Source organism: Protopterus annectens, chromosome 5.part1 (genome assembly GCF_019279795.1).
Source record: "Protopterus annectens isolate FY-2018-M chromosome 5.part1, PAN1.0, whole genome shotgun sequence".
Taxonomy (NCBI): domain Eukaryota; kingdom Metazoa; phylum Chordata; order Ceratodontiformes; family Protopteridae; genus Protopterus; species Protopterus annectens.
The window spans coordinates 705,627,981-705,648,079 of NC_056736.1; the positions used below are offsets into that span (position 1 = coordinate 705,627,981).

The 20,099-nt window shown below is 45.2% G+C and overlaps 1 protein-coding gene across 9 annotated transcripts in view; it reads left to right on the forward strand.

Moving 5' to 3' along the window:
- Positions 1 to 20,099, forward strand: part of SUPT20H (SPT20 homolog, SAGA complex component) — a 991,190-nt gene that overhangs the window by 565,526 nt on the left and 405,565 nt on the right. For all 9 annotated transcript variants that reach the window (XM_044073324.1, XM_044073326.1, XM_044073328.1 and 6 more), the window contains one exon: positions 7,890 to 7,946. In XM_044073324.1, the coding sequence (XP_043929259.1) occupies positions 7,890 to 7,946 (57 nt within the window). The remainder of the gene's footprint in view (positions 1 to 7,889; positions 7,947 to 20,099) is intronic.

Consider the following 20,099-nt stretch of genomic DNA (forward strand, 5'->3'; position numbering starts at 1 on the left):
GGGACAACGATTCTATTCGAGACTGTTCTTGGTACCCAGAAAGGACAAAGCCTGGAGACCAATACTGGACCTATCCCTTCTAAACACATATCTGGATATTCCAAAATTCAAAATGTTGACTGTACAGCAGCTTCTGCCCATGTTGGGCAAGAAGGCTTGGCTTGTGACTTTAGATCTAAAAGAGGCATACCTGCATGTCCCAGTCAGACAAACATGCAGAAGATACCTCTAAGATTCAAAACTGGCTCAATGCACTACCAATTCTCTGCATTGCCCTTTGGCATATCTACTGCGCCCAGGGTCTTCACAAAGTGCCTGGCACCAGTGATTGCATTTTGCAGACAAAGAGGAATACAAATATATCCTTACTTGGACGACTGCCTTATTCAAGCAGAGAACAAGGACATTCTACTACAGCATCTGGCGTTTGTAAAAAGATTACTAACAAGTCTAGGGTAGAGAGTAAGCGAGAAGAAATCAAAACTCTTACCCTCTCAAGAGATAAACATTCTGGGTGCAAGCTTAAATACAACTGCCCAGATGGCTTATCTCACACCAGACAAACACAGACAACTGACTACTTATTTCAAAATGTTGGCAACAAAGACCCAGTTATCTGCAAAAAAAATTCTGCAGGCCTTGGGTTATATGGCATCCTGCATTCTGCTAATTCCATATGCAAGATTGCATATGAGGAAACTTCAATGGTATCTAAAAAGTGTTTGGACTCAACATTGCCACAGCCTGGAAACAATAATTACCCTCATTCCCTGCCTGCAACAGGAGTTTCGATGGTGGGCAACAGCCTGTCACCACAACACGGGATAGCTATTCACCTTACCCACAGCCAAGCAGACATTCACAACAGATGCATCAGATTACGCCTAGGGGGCCCATATGGCAGGAAGATGTATTCAGGCCGCATGGTCCGCAAGTCAAATGCATCTACATATCAATCAAAAAGAGATGCTAGCTGTTCAGAATGCCCTGACAGCCTTCAAGGATCTACTTCATCCAGGACAACTACTAATAAAGACGGACAATACTACAATAATGTGGTACATAAACAAGCAGGGAGGCACACATTCCTACCCCCTCTGCAGGCTAGTCATGAACATGTGGGACACAGCATTGATTTGCCAAGTACATCTGCAAGCACAATTCCTGCCAGGAAGGACAAATACTCTGGCAGACAAACTAAGCAGAAAGCTAATGGATCCCCACGAGCGGAAATTGGATCCAGAAGTCTTCAGCATGATAACAAGGACCTGGGGATGCCCGGACATAAACCTATTTGCTTCTCCTCACAACTACCAACTACAGAAATTCTGCACAAGGACTAATCACAAGCAAGCATGGAAAGTGGATGTTCTATCTTTCAGCTGGAAAAATCTAGCAGTATATCCCTTTCCTCCTCTGCCTCTCCTTCCCAAGGTACTCCTCAACGTCAGACAAGAGAAACCAAAAATTATACTGATTGCCCCAGACTGGCCCTGCCAACACTGGTATCCAATCCTAAAGAGCGTGTTTCAACGCCCAGCTTGGACATTACCTCAAATTCCTCACAGTCGGATACTGCACAGACAACTCGAGACCTTAAACCTGGCAGCATGGCAAATAATGTAGCCTCTCAAGTCACACCTCTCTCTAAAGCAGTGATGGATGTCATTTTGGAGGCCAGGAGGCCTAGCACTATAAAATCATAAACTCCAACAAGTAAAAACACGAAAAATAAAACTAGTAAACAAGACAGGTAGCAGCAATGCCAAAGCACACCAATAAACACGAAAAAAATTTTAATAAAATAAAGCGCTTTTTGTTTGCTACTATTAGCAAACTTCTTCAGACAATATACCAAATCACATTCAGGTTATATATACCTCCCCCTTTTACATTAATTGACTAATTATTTAATTAGCTTACCAAAACGAATACTACTCTACATTACTTCACAAGTTCCAAAGCCATCCACTGTCACAAATAGATACAAAACTATTATAAAATACTTTGATAAAAAACTAATCTAGACTAATAAAAAAGTGGTAACAAATAAACCAAAAAGTGATATTTATAATTAGTGTTTTAAAAAAAACATATTTCCATATGAGTCCTTTAAAGTCTTATTAACACTTATAAATAATCGTACTAGTGTAAACTTCAGTATGAACCACAAATATTAGCATTCATTTTTTCATCATGGGTATTTAACCAATATTATTACTTTATCCTAAAATCATCTTTTCAAACTTTTAAGCTTTAACACACTACGCAAACTACAATTTTCATTTATGCCTGGTAAGTTGTATGCATTAAGCCTAATCTGCCAAAACAACATTTTACATAGGCAAGACGGAGAGAAGACTCCGGGATCGTATGTATGAGCATTCTTATGCCATCAGCAGGAATAAACAAGATAATGCCCTGGCTAAACATGTAGCGGAGTTTCCTGGGCATTGCTTTAAATTTTTAGTGATTGATCAAGTGGCCCTACACCACTGAAATTAGAGGAACTGGAGTTGTTTTGGCAGATTAGGCTTAATGCATACAACTTACCAGGCATAAATGAAAATTGTAGCTTGAGTAGTGTGTTAAAGCTTAAAAGTTTGAAAAGATGATTTTAGGATAAAGTAATAATATTGGTTAAATACCCATGATGAAAAAATGAATGCTAATATTTGTGGTTCATATTGAAGTTTACACTAGTACAATTATGAGTGTTAATAAGACTTTAAAGGACTCGTATGGAAATATGTTTTTTTTAAAACACTAATTATAAATATCACTTTTTGGTTTATTTGTTACCACTTTTTTATTAGTCTAGATTAGTTTTTTATCAAAGTATTTTATAATAGTTTTGTATCTATTTGTGACAGTGGATGGCTTTCATATTGAAGTTTACACTAGTACAATTATAAGTGTTAATAAGACTTTAAAGGACTCGTATGGAAACATGTTTTTTTTTTAAACACTAATTATAAATATCACTTTTTGGTTTATTTGTTACCACTTTTTTATTAGTCTAGATTAGTTTTTTATCAAAGTATTTTATAATAGTTTTGTATCTATTTGTGACAGTGGATGGCTTTGGAACTTGTGAAGTAATGTAGAGTAGTATTCGTTTTGGTAGGCTAATTAAATAATTAGTCAATTAATGTAAAAGGGGGAGGTATATATAACCTGAATGTGATTTGGTATATTGTCTGAAGAAGTTTGCTAATAGTAGCAAACGAAAAGCGCTTTATTTTATTAAAATTTTCTTCGTGTTTATTGGTGTACTTTGGCATTGCTGCTACCTGTCTTTCTAGAAAATCATATGCAGAAAAATGGAAGAGATTCTGTGCTTGGAACCAGGCACAAGGTGTTGACACGATTGTTCCAAATATTCAGCAGATTTTGCAATACTTAACTGAGATGCTGGATAAAGGCCTTTCCTTTTCATCAATTAAAATTCATGCCTCTGCCATTTCAGCTCATTACAATGCAGAACCACCTATTTTTTCTCATCCGTTAATAAGGCAGTACCTCAGAGGAGCCAAAAACATAAGACCTCCAAGGAGAGCACCAATACCTGCATGGGACCTCAACTATGTCTTGGAAAAACTCACACTGCCTCTGCTTGAGCCAGCTTCTACAGCTGATATAAAATTCTTATCCTGGAAAACAGCTCTGCTCCTAGCAATAACCTCCGCTAGACGAGTCTCAGAGTTACAGGCACTCATGGCCGTGGAACCTTTTATCATTTTCCATCCTGACAGGGTTTCTCTAAGGACAAACCCTACATTTATGCCTAAGGTAGTGTCCAGTGTGGCCCTTAACCAAACAATTCATTTGCCTACCTTTTATCCAAACCCACAGAATAAGGGTGAGAGAATTCTGCATTCTTTGGACATTCACAGACGGCTACGCTTCTACTTCGACAGAACCAAAGCTTTCAGAAAGACTGAACAACTTCTAGTGGCATATGCTGCAGCATCACAAGGCAAGCATATCTCAAAACAGACTATTTCAAAGTGGATAGGTCACTGCATTCGTTTCTGCTATTCACAGCATGGCAAATCAGTGCCTAAAGGCATTAGGCCACATTCAACCAGAGCAGCAACCACTTCAGCAGCCTTCCTCAGAGGAGTACCAACCAAAGACATCTTGGAGGCTGCAACTTGGAGTTCAGTGCATACTTTTACAAAGCACTATCACTTACCTCTCTACTCTAAATCCAGGGCAGGCTTTGCCACTGCAGTTCTGCAGGGCCTGATAGCCTCACCTAATCCTATTTAGCACCAGCCTCCCAACCTCAGCTTTGTGATTCAACCCAATTGTAATGACTGCAACAGTGAAACACGATGAACATAGTACAGTTGTGTACCTACCATAAATGTAGATGTCCGAGTGTATTCACTGTTGCAGTCCAGGTTACCCTCCCACCATCCCCCTTTTTTCTTTGCTGGGACTTATCTTAACTTCTCTATTCTATACAACCTATGTGGTGTATTTGCTTGTAGATGAAGGAAAAGTTGTTTTTTTGTGCATGCATGCTTATTGGCATAATTTAGCCTACCATTTTAGGGGCACCTGATATCTGGAGCAAGAAAAACTGAAGAAAATGGCGTTGGCTACATCTTTTATACCCCTGGAGCACTGATGTCAGGGAGGAGGCAACAGCAACTGACGCCGGACCTAGACTTTGGAACTCAGGCCGACTGCGGGTAGCCTGCCAGCAGGATAACCCAATTATAATGACTGCAGCAGTGAATACACTCTACATTTATGGTAGGTACACAACTGTACTTTTTATGCCTTTATCTTTTCTCATTATTTCATAAGATCAGTGTGATAAGGAAGGAATGGAGTGAATGTAGGTAGGACATACCAAAAAGTTGCATTACCTCACCCATGGCAAAAGAGGTCAAATTTGGAAAACTGATCCCAATTTATCTGATTGTAGATTGCTGGAGATTATTTCAAGTGAGTAAGGAAGACATGTCTGAGCTGCTTCCAAGATCTGGAGTAAAAGTAGGTTCTTGCACAGTAAAGTGTAGAACTTGTTTGGTTCATATGTGTATTAAAAAGTGCAGCATACACATCATAAGGCAACCCTGGTCATTGGATATTTGTTGCAGAATGTACATTAATTCCTCATTTAGGGTTATTTCACAACAGTAGGAAGTTTTTTGGGTGTCCTTACCTCCCAAATTCCTGCGGTCAGTCAGCCTCTTCCATCTTCCCCTGTTGCTTCAGTCGCTGCACACCACATCCCCATTTGTTTCCTTTGTTATTGATATTAGCCTTTTTTTAACTGTAGTCTCTTGTAGCTGATGCTGGAGGCCAGAATGGTATACAGATGGAGCTGTCATCCAAGAAGCTGTAGGAAGTTTTTTTTTTTCTCCCCCTGTAGGATCATGGCAGTCTCCACAAAGGCTGAATTATTTTATCTGCTGCGAAATCCCTGATGATGTCATGCAGAGTACTTTTATGTATCAAACCTGATATATTATGGTTACAGTATCTGGTAACGTGGTTCATCTCAAACAATGAAAACCACATTTAAATACACGAAACCACCCAAATCACACAGTGAACAAATTTTTTTGAGGGACCTAGCTCCTTTGCTCCCCTACATGGGAAGGCTTTATCCCATCATACCCCTTAATTACATACATTAGCTCAGTCACAGAAGATACAAACTTGGAACATAGGGCATATTAACAACTTTACTTTTCTTCTAAATTTTGGCACATATTAGCGTAAGCAGACTAATTAAAATAAAAATGTTTCCCCAGATTACATATATGGATTCACTTTAGAAGCTCTAAATACTGAAATGTCGAAATTCAGTATTTCAAGCCCATAAAGTGGAATCCAGAAAAGAGCGAAAGTTCAGAAGTGCGAAATTCAAAACCTCGGATACCGGATGTTTTGAATTTTGTGCTTCTGAGGTTTCCGCTGTGGTTACTGATTCAGGTAAGTGTGTGTGTGTGTGTGTGTGTGTGTGTGTTAAGGGTTTTGTGTAGGGGCTGTGGTGTGTGTTAGTGTGTTTTGTTGCTGTGATGTGTATGCGTGCGAGCAGAATGTAGCTTGTGTGGTGGTGATGTGTGTGTTTTTGTGTAGTGCAACCTCGGAGTTAGAATATATAAGTAGGGGGCGCAGTAGTAGAGAGCTTGTGTTTGTGTGTGGGGAGGATTGTGCGTGCGCGCGTGTGTGTGTGTGCGCGCGCGTGCGTGCGTTAGTACCTCAAAATTTAAAATCTCCCGTGGGCGAGATTTTGAATTTCGCGATTTTAAAGATTCGACTTTATAGCTTCAAAATACTGAATTGCGATATTTCAGTATTTCAAGGATATAAAGTGAATCCATATATATATTTATATATATATATATATATATATATATATATATATATATATATATATATATATATACACACACACACACACACACACACACACACACACACACACACACACACACACCAGTGCAATGCTCCATAGATAAAATGTAAAAGATAAATGATAAAGCATTATCAACAAGATGAGCTTTGAAGTAACAGTATAAAAGATGTTCATGTAATTCCAGCACATTAATGGTAAAGGGCAGATTCCCATGGTACACTGTACAGTTTTAGATGGACATGCATGTAGCTGGCCCTTTTTTTTTTTCCTCCATCTGACGTCTGTAATACAGTGGACCAAGCAATCCCCATCAGGAAGGGAGAGTTAGTGCCAGCAGCCTGGTGCTACCCTTACTACCAGCTGTTCCACCAGCCTGGTTACTAACAATCTCAGGTCATGTGGGTTGTGCTCACCATCAAGACAGTCTTCAAAAGTGGGAAGAAGAAACAAATTCGATTTGTATCATTCTTTCAGACCTGCTTCAGAATCCTGTTTGTGTGTCGCAAGCAATCGAGACATATTTATTATGACTGCCATGCTAGAAGTGCAATGCCAGCAGTATTTCATTAGTACTCAGCCATGTAGTCACTATGCTGTTCATTCAGGTGTCAGAAGCATTGAAATCTACAGGGTGCGTGTGAGCAGTGGTCTTTGGCACCATTACATATATGAGTGGCATCTGTCAGTTGCTTTTTTCCCTTCTGTTCATTATCATTCCATGGGTGCAAAGATTATATGAAAGAGATTTGCCTCGCATTACTCAGCCCATGCTTGCTCGATGTCCTAAATGATGATGGTGCTATGGTAGATCGATGTCGTAAATGATGATGGTGCTATGGTAGATTGATGTTTTAAATGATGATGGTGCTATGGAAGATCAATGTCCTAAATGATGATGGTGCTATGGTAGATTGATGTCCTAAATGATGATGGTGCTATGGTAGATCGATGTCCTAAATGATGATGGTGCTATGGTAGATCGATGTCCTAAATGATGATGGTGCTTTGGTAGATCGATGTCCTAAATGATGATGGTGCTATGGTAGATCGATGTCCTAAATGATGATGGTGCTATGGTAGATCTTTGCAGTTGAGTGAGCAGAATTTGAGTACTTGTGGGGTTGAAGAAATGGCTAAGAATTTGCTTCTATTACCTGTTCATTTTAGTTTACAGGTAATTTTTCTGGTTGCCATCTGCACAGAGGTTAACTGCGCACTTTTGTATTCCATCTTTGTGCTATATTTTATTTTAAATTTTGTAGAGTTAGCAAAGCAAATGTTGCCACTTAGCTATGTAGTGTCTTAGCAGAATTATTTTGTTGTGGAGCAAGAAGCTAGCATTTAAAATGAGGGGCATCATCAGAAAAGTGTCATTTTGTTTTCAAATGTCTGTATGATCTAGCAGTTTTCTTTGCTTTAGAAGTGATATTTAAAAAAGAAGCCTTTTTGCAACATTTGTTTTTCATTCAGCTTTAACATACATTTTTGTTTTCTCTTTTACCAGTGTGTAGATTTGTGGAAACAGACCCCCTGTCACTTGACTGCACCTTCTGAAGTTGATGTAAGTTTGCTAACATTTTAATATGAAAAGCAATTTACTAACAGAGTAATGGATTGTAGTATATTCTAATGTCAATGATTTCACATGCAGTATTTTCCAGGGAGAACCACTGTATTTTATTTAATTAGTAATTTTTGAGGTAGTTGAGGATATGAGAGTAAAACACTGGAGAATAAGCTTGTATGGTATGTGTCTGCACATCATATTGTTGTGTGTGTGTGCGCGCTCGTGCACATCACATACAGACATCCCATTTGAAGTCTAACAAAAAAAAGCAAATATCAACGTTCCAAAGTTTGTATAACCATAGAGAAGATTGCATAGATGTAAGTTTATTTAAGGAATTATAGCAAGCTTGAGAAACTGCAAATGCAAGCTTTGCATTTGATTTGTCTATTTGTACCATGCATCCATTGATGTCTATGCTTGTGGGAGGGGTGTGTTGCAGTACTTGAGTAATAACTTGGAGTTATTTGTTCAGAGCAGGAGTGGTCTGATTATGAGTTAGAGCCTGTGTTATCACTGATCACACAGTAATGTTATTTAAGAAAGAAATTTCTAATATTGCTCTTATATGAATGATCTTGAATCCCCCTCCTTGTCTTATCTTCTGTAGTGGACATCTGATTGACCTACTGGGCATGTGTAGGGCATGTATATGCCAATGTTTGTCCAGTACATTGGTAAAATGCAGTTTCTGCCCCTTTTTTTGTAATGGAGTTAGTGCGCAGACATGCAGTTGTTTGCTTGCACACTTCTGGCACTTCCATCGTTTTTGTTTTAATTAGTGTATGTTTTTCTTGTCTGAGGAGCAGTACAGTGTTACATGAGAGGGTGGAATATTGTATTTTTGCATGTCACTGCTTGAGGTTTGCTTCTCCGTTTTTAGCCATGTGGAGAAAATGAGGACTGCAGCTTATTTTTAGGAGCTACAGTCTGCAGGATTTCACTTTGTGCATTTTTATTTTTATTTTAGACCATCTCCCTTTAGTAAATCTTGATTTACAAGGGGCACACTGCACTGATCACTGTAATTGTCGCCTCACAGCAAGAAGTTGTCCGGTTCAGTTCTCTGCTGGGGTGCCTTCTGTGCGGAGTTTGCATGTCCTCCCTGTGTTCGTATGGGTTCCCTCTAGGTTCTTCGGTTTCCTCCCACTTCACAAAGACATGCATCTAGAGCACTTCTTTCTGGGTTTGTGCTGAAAATTGGCTCATTTCAAGTGGGACTTTCCCATTAAAGAAATGCTAAATAAATCTACTTCTCAGAAGTCAAAGCTAATGTCAGAGGCCTCTGGTTCACCAAGTTTGCAGATGGCTGTAAATTGTGAGCGATCATAAATTATTCCAACACTAACATCCTGCAAGAGGGCCTAACACAGGCAAATGACTGTTGATAAAGCCACAATCTAAAACTCACTGTTAAGAACTGTAATGTAATGCCATTTGGGGAAATGTCCACACAAGCCAATTACTCCATTGATAAAACACTCCTAAGAGTTGACCTGGTAGTTAGGGATTTGAGACCACATGTAGACAGCAATCTGGCATTTGATCAACATGTAGCTGAGATAGTAAGAAAGACATTCTATGCCACCCAACTTATAAGTAAGGGTATGGTATCCAGGTCCAAGGAATTTGTAGTACTGCTGTACTCTGCACTTATCAGACCTATCATTGAGTAGAGTCCCCCTTCAGCATTTACGTAACCAGGCATTTTTAACAGTTGGAATGCCCTCAGAGTTCCAAACCAGGAGAATCCTGGGTATTCAACAACTGTCTTACACAGATCTTAAGGCACTATCTCTGTATTCTATGTCCTACAGGTCACTGAGAAGTGATTTATTCCTGGTGGTATACAAGGCATCCTCAGATTCAGCCCTGCTTACCTTTGGCACATCCACAAAACAAACAGTACTAGAAACGCTAGATCCAAGAATTTAAACTTTGCCTGTGACATAAGTAAAACATGCTGGTGAGACCGATTATGTGTCTCCAAGGATCCCCGTGCTGTGGAATAGGTTCCCCATCCATGTAAAGCCGTGTTCATCCCTTACCCTATTCAAAAGTATGGGAAGTCATAAATCCCCCCCCCCCCCCCAATCTGGCTCTCCTGTCTGTTGGACAAAGACAGACAAGTAAGTAAAATATTACCTAACATATCCCCTGACAAAGCCCTTAGCCACCTCTGAACTAACATACCCCTCCTAATAAGATACCCAAGGTACATGTGGACACAATTGGGTTGGGTTGCACAGGTATATTTATAAAGGTCCTGGTGGTATTTAACCTAGTATATACCCATGAACCATTTCATCTTGATTTTAAATCACAGCATAGCCCTGAGACTTTAATTTCTTGTGATTGTTGCTGATCTCCTGGAGGCAAGCAGTAGTATTCAGTCCTGTTGATTTCTTAGCTACTTTTAACTTAGTGGTCCCCAGTATCCTGATTGAGTGTCACTATTCCCACTGTTGCTTTTGTTCTACAGTTCTTCAGAGGTTTACTTTTTACCTGTCTTTGTGCTTCCATAATTATTATGGCCATGGGTTAACTACTGGGATGTTATATGCCAACAGTTTGATCTTGCCTCCTGCGTTGCCTCACTGCATACATGCTGCTCCTCAAAGATGTATGGAGTTTGTCGTTGCATGTCAGCCCACTTTTCCCAGTTTATACATGGGCTTCATTGTATTGTCAACTCTCAACACCTCCCCTGATTCATTGCCACTGTCCTACTGCCTTTGTCAGTCATGTCCAACTGTTGCAGATAATCTGTCATGCAGTCCATCTATCTACTGGTCTCCTGATTCATTGCCACTGTCCTACTGCCTTTGTCAGTCATGTCCAACTGTTGCAGATAGTCTGTCATGCAGTCCATCTATCTACTGGCTGGATGTCTGTCTCCTTTTTTTTACTTCCTCCCATTTCTTCCAAACTTGCTTTACCCAGTTGTCTTCTGCTTTCCTGCACATGTTTCTATACTATAATCTGCTTTCCTTGACCCTGTCTGCAACCAGAACTGTTTAGCTTTCATTCTGGTGTCCTCCTCTCTTCATTTGTCTGTGTGCTTTCTGCTTGCTGTTTCAGGTGCTTCATTTCCACCACCTCAGGTGTCCTCAGCTGCTCTGCCATCCCTGCCCAGGTTTCTATGCCATACAGATGTAGTAGTCATACCATTGTTTTGTACACCTTACTTTTCATCTTATTTGGCAATCTTGTGTTCCGCACTACTACCTCAGATGATTTGTCAGCTGGCTGCAGCACCTGTGGTTTTACCTTTGACTTTCTTTTTCAGATTTCCTTCTGCTGAACAGTTTAATGTTAAGATCTGAAGTAGTTACTTCATTTGATCTGCAACCTGTGGGTGTCTGATCTGACCTCTGATCCGATCCGGCAGCTTTCCAAGATCTGAGCTCCTAGCTCCTCCCCCCTACCCATAATCCCCTAGTACCAACCACATTACCTCAGATTGTTTTTTGCCGCGGCTAAAGAAACTTCCTTGTGAAGAGCTCCTGGCTGGGTGAGATCATTGCTGGTTTTTAAACCAATTTTTCTCTCAAAGTTTCGTGTGTGTGTGTGTGTTAGTTTCCCTTTTCTGCTGCTTCTGCTAGTTTTTTGGGTCACTTTTGTTTAATTTATAACTAAATTATCTTCACTCCCCTTCCCCTCCTAGTGTTTGGGTGTGTGTGTGAAAGATGTCAGAAGGGCCTAAGGCCATTTTCTCTAAATGCACTGAGTGTGGCCACAAACTTTCTCCAGCTGATGGCCACACTCAGTGCTTTTTGTGCCTGGGGGCAGCCCATTTGTCAGAGGCCTGCCAAATCTGTGCGGCCTTTAACCCCGGGCACTCCGGGATAGGAAGAACAAGCTGATCCTGGTGGGAAAGCTCCCCCAGGAGTCGGCTTCTTCTTCCTCTCCCGTTCGGGCTCCAGCCGGCGCCATCTATCCCCTTAGCTCTACCCGGGACTCAACCTCCCTCATCGGGTTTGAGCTCTGGGGAAACTAGTGCCTCTTCCCTCAGAGAGAAGAGGCACAAAGATAAGGATGGACATAAGTCCCATAAAAGGCGGGCCGAATCTCATCCTTCGGCTCCGCCAACAAAACTATTAAAATCTCCCTCGAGGGTCTCCGGATCCCCCTCCTCTCGGCGCCGTTCGCCTTGATTTTTGCCGGAGGAGGAGGATAGGTCTCCCTCGAGATCTTCGAGGCGGCCCTCCCGGCCTGCCTCTACTACTTCATCTAGGTCGACCCGAAGCGGATATGGATAGGATGATGCGTCGGTTCTTACAGACCCAAATGCAGATGGGGATGCTCTTGCCCCCCCCCCTCTGGGGGGGAGTGCAGGCCCCATATTTGTCCCGATCACTCCTTCTTCTCCGACTCGTTTTCGGGTCTCTGAGTCATCGGATCCAGACCCTTTCGGACCCGGGGAACTGTTGGCGCTGATAGCGGTTGTCTCTTCGCCGACTATACCTTCGAGCTTTTCGGACCTGAGCTCTCGGGGCCGAGGGCTGAGCGTCGGATCCGAGGGAGTTGCTGTGTCTTCGGCGCTGTTGGTGTTGGAGCATACCTCTGCCTCGGCGCCGACTGCATCGGCTCCGACCCCGATCCCTTCCTCTGATCCGAGGAGATTGCTCTCAGAGGCTGGTGAGAGTGGTTCTCCTTCGGCTTTTGAGGTAGTGGAGAGGGTACTGTCGAGGTCCTCCAGATCCCTGACCCGGGCTTCGGAGCCACCCGTACCCCCACTGTATGAGGGTCTGTCTTCCATCATCCGTCCAACTGGACAGCCTGCCCAAGCCCTCCAGCTAGTTCCCGTGGAGGAACAACAACCCGTGGACGAGCCCTCTTCGGACAGTCCCACCGAGGAGGTACCTCGAAAACATCGGTGCAAAAGGAGGCACCTGGACTCCCCCGAGTCCATTACCACAGACACGGACTTAGATGATACGGAGGGTTCCCCAAGGTCATCCCCTGACGATGTGTCCTTTGGAGACATCATGGAAATGTTGCGTATTAGAGGAGGGTGGTCAGCCCAAAAGCCTTCCCTTGATGCGTTCGTGTTCCTGGAGGCCCTTTGAGGCAGGCCCATCTACCTCCTGGGTGTCCCCTCCGGCCGACCCCCTGGTGGACTTAATTACCACCAGGGCTTGGAAGGAGCCCGACACCGTGGAGCCAATTCCAAGGCGCCCCGATAAGGTCCTCAGCCCACCCACAGATAGACCGTCTTGGGCCAAAGGAACCCCCGTTGTTGCTATGTTGGTGGCGGTGGCCACCAAAAAAGAACTTGCACAGGAGAGTTCTTCGGTTCACCCGCCGGATAAGGAATCTCGAGCACTTGACCGGATTGGGAAGCGGATGTTTGCTTCAGCGACCTTTTCCTTAAGGGCGCTGAACTATATGGCACATACTATTAGGCTACAGCGAGACTTGATTAAGGCATACGCTGCAGCCCCCCCCAGAGTCCATGTCGGTCCCAGACAAAAAGTTTTTTGAGACACGAATGGCCACTCTAAAATCCATCTCAAATACTTCTATGCGGCTTCTCTCCCATGCAACGGAGGGAGCCGCTAGAGCTAGCGGAGCCGGGGTCGTCTTGCGACGTCTCTCCTGGCTCCGTCTGTGCGACTTCACGGACCCCTTCAAGGCATCCTTCGCGAACGCCCCTTTTGACGGTTCTGCCTTGTTTGGCAAAACTGTTCGCGATACGCTGGTCCAAAGCGAAAAGGATGGGAAGACGCTGTCTGCCGTCGGAGTCCGCTTCTCTAATCCCCAAAGATCCTTCTCCAGGAATCAGAGGGGACAAAAGAAGTGTGGTTCAGTAAGTCTCAGCAATCCCATCCTGCTGCGGACCACTCGTCCTCCAGGGGCAGAGGAGGACAAGGTGGACGCTGGCCCAGAGGCAGAGGGGGGGCCGCGTAATTTCGGGTCTAGAGAACCTTTCTCAGACAGACCCGCGCAACAGCCCTGAGGGCTTGCCCGACTGTCCCTCTCTGGAGGCAGTCGGGGGGCGATTGTCGGAGCACCTGTCAAACTTGGGAGTCCCTTACAACAGATCGATGGGTGCTCTGGATCATATCCAGAGGTTACACAATTCCATTCATAAACCTTCCCCCCAAATCCAAACGCCTCCCCGATGTCCCACCCAATCAGAGGGAGGCAGCGGCTTTGGAAATTTCAAAGCTGCTAAGAAAGAGCCATCCAGCCCGTCCCCCTAGACCAGTCTAGATTGGGTTATTACTCCAGGTTCTTTTTGGTGCCAAAGAAAATGGGGGACTTCAGACCCATCTTAGACCTTTCCGCCCTGAACCTGTTCATACCCAAAGAAAAGTTCCGGATGGTCACTCTCCAATCTATTCTCCCCCTGCTGCGGGAGAAAGACTGGATGTGCTCGCTAGACCTCAAGGATGCGTATTACCACATATTAATGGACAAACGATCGAGGAGGTTTCTCCGCTTCCGGCTAGGAGCCAGTCATTATTAATTCAGGGTTCTTCCGTTCGGCCTCAGCTCAGCCCTCAGAGTGTTCACCAAGGTCATGGCAGTGGTTGCAGCCCACCCGAGACTCCAGGGCATTCAGGTCTTCCCTTACCTAGATGACTGGCTCCTCACCGCGACCAATAAGCATCGGCTCTGTGTGGCGAGAGATTATGCTCCGTCTCTGGCCCACAACCTAGGCATCTCGGTAAACATGCAGAAATCCTGCCTGTGCCCCACTCAAGCCCTAGAATTCATAGGGGCCAGGTTAGATACACAAATCTCCAAAGTTGTTCTAACGTCAGTCAGGCTGAACAACTTGTCATTCCAAGTGTTAGCCCTTCTTTGGAGCCCTGCTCCTCCAGCGGAGTTAGTCCTGAGGGCACTGGGGTCTATGTCAGCAGCGATCGGTCTCACTCTTCATGCTCGTCTGCGAATGCGCATTTTACAATGGACTCTTCAAGTCCAATGGTCCCTGTCAATCCACCCATTATGCATGCCAATTCCCCTGAGCAGGGTGTACAGGGACTCCCTTCTGTGGTGGTTACAGGTGCAGGAACTCCAAGAAGGGAGACCTTTTGTAATTCCTCCGGCCAAAGCCACGTTGACCACGGACGCTTCTTGCCTCGGGTGGGGGGCATTGTTCAGGCAAATCCGTTCAAGGCACGTGGACTCCCCTAGAGACCGCATTACATATCAACGTCCTAGAGATGAGGGCGGTGCTTTTAGCGTTGCAAGCTCTCCACGACCTTCTTCCCATAGGGACTATTTCAATCCAGACGGACAACATGTCAGTAGTCTGGTATATAAACAAACAAGGAGGGACCAGATCTTATCCCCTGTGTCGAGAAGCCGTGAGAGTGTAGGAATGGGCGATTTCCACCAACCGCTTTCTGATAGCAACACACATTCCGGGGCGGTCGAACATATTAGCGGACAAGCTAAGTCGAGTGTTCCTCACTCCATGCAAGTGGTCTCTGAATCCATCTGTTGCGAAGCAGATCTTCCACAAATGGGGTCAGCCTCGCTGCGACCTTTTCGCTTCTCCTTTAAACACAAAATGCAGCGAGTACTTCGTGATAGTTCCCCCCAGAGACGCTCTAGTCCATGCTTGGCCTCCCAGACTTCTTTATGCTTATCCCCCCCTCCCACTTATGATGAAATTCATCCAGAAAGCCTGTCGGTTGGGGAGCAGAGTTATCCTCATAGCCCCATTCTGGCCTCGACATATCTGGTTCCCCTTTCTGCGGTCTCACTGTGTGGCTCCCCCATGGATTCTGGATCCTAGTCCAGACCTAATCTCGCACCCAGCGAGATGCCATACCCCAAACCTGGTCAATCTCAAACTTGCTGCTTGGTTGATCCAGTTCCATTAATGGCTAGGACTCCCGGTATCTCATCCCCCGTTAAGGCCATTCTGGTGGCGGCTCATAAACCATCTACCAGGAAACTTTACAACAGTAAATGGAAACGTTTTTCCATCTGAGCCAAAGATAAAGAATTGGACCCTTTTACTGTCCCTATTCCGACTATTCTGGACTTCCTTTCTCTGCTTTTTAGACAGGGAGCAAGTGCCTCCACAGTCAAGGTGCAGTTGGCGGCCATCTCCCATTTTCATGTGGGGGACGGCATAGGTTCCTTAGCATCTACTAAGTTGTGCAAAACCTTCTTAAGAGGCGTTTTTCTTTTGAAACCACCTGTCAAGACTGTGGTGCCCCCATGGGATCTCACTCTGGTCTTACAAGCCTTAACGAGACCACCTTTTGAGCCGGCGGCCTCGGTTCCGTTAAAGTCCTTGTCTTGGAAAACTGCTTTCTTAGTGGCTATTACTTCGGCCAAGAGAGTTTCAGAACTACAAGCTCTGTGTATTAAACCTCCGTACCTTATTTTTTACAAAGATAGATTGTCCCTCAGGACTAACCCGTCTTTCTTGCCTAAGGTGGCTACAGAATCAAACATTAATCAATCAATAAATCTTCCTGTATTTTTCCCAAATTTTCACAACAAAGGAGAATATGCGTTGCACAAATTGGATGTACACAGACAACTGCGTTTTTACTTGCACAGGACTAAAGAGTTTCGCAAGTCGGACCAGTTGTTTGTTTCTTATGCAAAATCAGCCATGGGCAAGGCAATTACTAAGGTGACTGTAGCAAATTGGATCTGTCAGTGCATTATGCTGGGATACACCTCATCTGTGAAGCCAGCTCCGGTTGGCGTCAGTGCTCATTCCACAAGATCTGTAGCCACCTCAACAGCTTTTTGGTCTAGGGTTCCAGTAGACGATATTTGTTCAGCAGCTACCTGGTCCTCGTCTCATACCTTCATTTCTCATTACAAACTGGATATCATTTCCAGAAGTAGGGCTTCTTTTGGCTCCACGGTGCTTCGGAATATCCTTCCGTAAGGACCACCCAGGTTCTGTAGGTTAGCTGGGGACTCTGTCCCACAGGTTGCAGATCAAATAAAGTAACTACTTCAGATATAGAAGTTATGTACTCACCATAACGTTCCATCTGAGTAGATACTTCATTTGTCTGCAACCAACCCCCCTCTGCCATCCCCCGAACCTCGGGAAAATTCTCTGATCATTTGGAGTTGGTTTCTGTCTCGAGTTGGTGAGGCAAAAAAAAACGATCTGAGGTAATGTGGTTGGTACTAGGGGGTTATGGGTAGGGGGAGGAGCTAGGAGCTGGGATCTTGGAGCTTGGAAAGCTGCCGGATCGGATCCGAGGTCGGATCCGACACCCACAGGTTGCAGACAAATGAAGTATCTACTCAGATGGAACGTTATGGTGAGTACATAACTTCTATTTGTCTATCTCGCCTTCATTCTTGCTGGTTGGGTTCGGAGCCGATCCTCGGCTCCAACTCTGCCATCTACTAAAGCTCGAGAGCTGTTTACTGACTTGAGGCCTCCCCTTATCCCACAATGCTTGGTGCTAGATACCCAGATCTCGTTTGCCGCTTCAGCTACGAGGTTGCGCTTTTACTGGCTCAGGTCGTATTAATCCTTTTTTTTTTTTGGTATTACTAGCTAATATTTACCTTGTATTTTTCTTAGATATAGATTGTCTTTCCCTTGTAGTGTAGTTAGACTGTGTATCCCCTAGTTTGTCCCACTAAGGAAACTCGTTTTCTGTTAGAGAGTTTCTACCCCCCCCCTTGTTTTTCTCTGTTAGTGGCTAACCCCACCCTTGTTGTACCTGTATGAGTAGTGTTTAGCCTTGTACTATTTGTATATTTTTATTAAGGATAGTTGTTATTAAGTGTGTGTGATAGTTTTTTTTGGGGTTATTATTGTTAGCTTAACTAGTGCGGGTGTGTCTGTGTGCCTTGTTTAAGCACTAGTTTAATTTTTCTCTCTTTAGTATCCCCGGGCCGTATGTCCAAGGATACTAAAGTTTCAGGCTTCAAGAAGTGTGACTCGTGCTGTCAGAAGATGTCTCTGACAGACTGTCACACTTCTTGTGTTTATTGATTGGGTTCCCTACACTTGCAGGACTCCTGCTCGGTCTGTCATGCCTTCAGCCCGAGAGTCCTGCAGGAGCGTAGGAATAAGCTTATTTTGAGAGGCTTACTTAAGCCAGAGGGATCCCCGGCGAAGCCTCAGTCGGGGAAATCCTCAAAGCCTGCCAAGCCGTCGGCTCCCAGTTCGGAGCTGTCACCGGGCGGAGCATCTGCCTCCTCTTCGGCCTCAATCGGCTCCGACTTTAGTGTCGGAACCGTCATTGGGCCAAAAACATTCTAGGTCCTCTTCCCTAGAATCGGTTCATTCGGCTCCGAGGTCACAGTTGCATCATTCAGAACGAAGCCATAGGTCCCACTCCTCTCGGTCCTCCAGGTTATCCGATCATGACTTGGAGAGGGTGGTCAGTAGACTCCTTAAATTGCAGGCCCTGGCCAAAATGTTAACCAGCCCTTCTCAACAGACTGTAGCTGTCCCAGTGTCTTCAGCAGTTCCTCCTCCGACTCCCCCTTTGTGTTCTGAGCCGGAGCTGGTTGGGGCTCGAATCTTGGAAACGTCTGAGCTGATACCACATCTTTCGGCTCCTTTGTCGGCTCCGATCTCTTCATTGGTTCCTTCCTTGGAGGGATCTTGGTGCCCAGGACTCCCTCTTCTGCTCCAAGGGGACGAGTGGCATCGGACCCTTGTCCGACCCCGTTCTCCCTCTCGGGGCTTCGGCACAGATGAGCTCGGCCCCATCGGCCTCTGAGCCATCCCTCTCTGTGCCGGGAGGGGTTCACGTCTCTTCGGAGCGTGGACCCTTTGCTCTGCCTGATGGGGGCACCTTCGAGGTCATGAGGAGCATGCTGACTCTTGAGTCGGCTCCTCGATCGGTCCCTTCAGCTCCTCCCCCCATGGTGCCTGCATCAGTCTCTATCCACCCTCCTAACCCTAAGCATGGAGAACAGACGCTCCAGGTCGCCCCATTGAGCGTATCTTCCTCTTCTGAGGCCTCCCCTGATCATTCAGAGGACCCCCCTCTGAAGAGAAAATGTAAGAGGAAACATGTCGACTCCCCCGAGTCAGTCACATCTGATACCGACTTGGAGGATTCGGAAGGGTCCCCAAGATCCCCCTCTGAGGATGTCTCTTTTTTAGACATCCTAGAGATCCTTAAGCAGAGGGGGAAACTGGACTGCCCTTAACCCTTCCAAGGACGAGTCAGTATACCTGGACACGTTTGGTTCTCGCCCTTCCACCTCCTGGGTGGCTCCACCCTTCGACCCGCTCATGGAAGTAGTGGCTCGAAGGGCGTGGTCAGCCCCGAACACAGTGGAACCAACTCCCCGCAGGCAAACTAAGTTCATTACAGCCCCACCCAACAAACAATTTTTGACAAAAGGTGTCCCCGATGATGCCATGGTGGTGGCAGCAGCCACTAAGAAGGAGTTGGCTGACCCTTCGGTGCCTGTCCATCCACCTAATAAAGAGTCTAAGACAATGGACAGGTACGGGAAGCGGATGTTTTCCTCAGCGACCTTTTCCATGCGGTCACTGAATTATCTGTGCCATTTCACCCGCCTTCAAAGGGATCTTCTCAAGGAACTGGGTGATACCCTTCAGGATCCATCAGCTGCCGGGGCTCAGGATAAGATTAACTCCCAGCTGGCGACCCTTAACTCTATCGTCAACTCCTCCATGCAGCTCATCTCTTATGCAGCCGATGGGGCGAGTAGGGCCGCAGGTACAGGCGTGGCTTTGAGAAGACATGCCTGGATGCGGTTATGTAACTTTGCTGACCCCTTTAAGGCGTCCTTCACCAATACCCCCTTCGATAGTTCGGCTCTGTTTGGACCACAGGTGAAGGATACCCGTACCAGGTGTGAGCAGGAAGGCAAGACTCTCTCGGCCGTGGGAGTCCGTTTTTCTACTCCCTCTAGACCATACCCTAAGGGTCAGAAGAGTGGGAAAATGTGGTTTCGGAAACCCCAGGGAGTCTTGCCTGACACACGTGGCGAGTTTCCCTCCAGGGGCAGGGGAGGGAACAATAATAGACGCCGCCTGAGGGGCAGAGGGGGTCCGCAAAATCAGGGTTACAGAGAATCTTTCTCTGACAAACCCTTTCAGCACCCCTGAGGGGCTGCCCGACTGTCCACCTTCTGAGGCAGTCGGGGGAAGATTGTCACTGTACCCAGAAGCCTGGCATCTCCCCACACAAGACAAATGGGTAC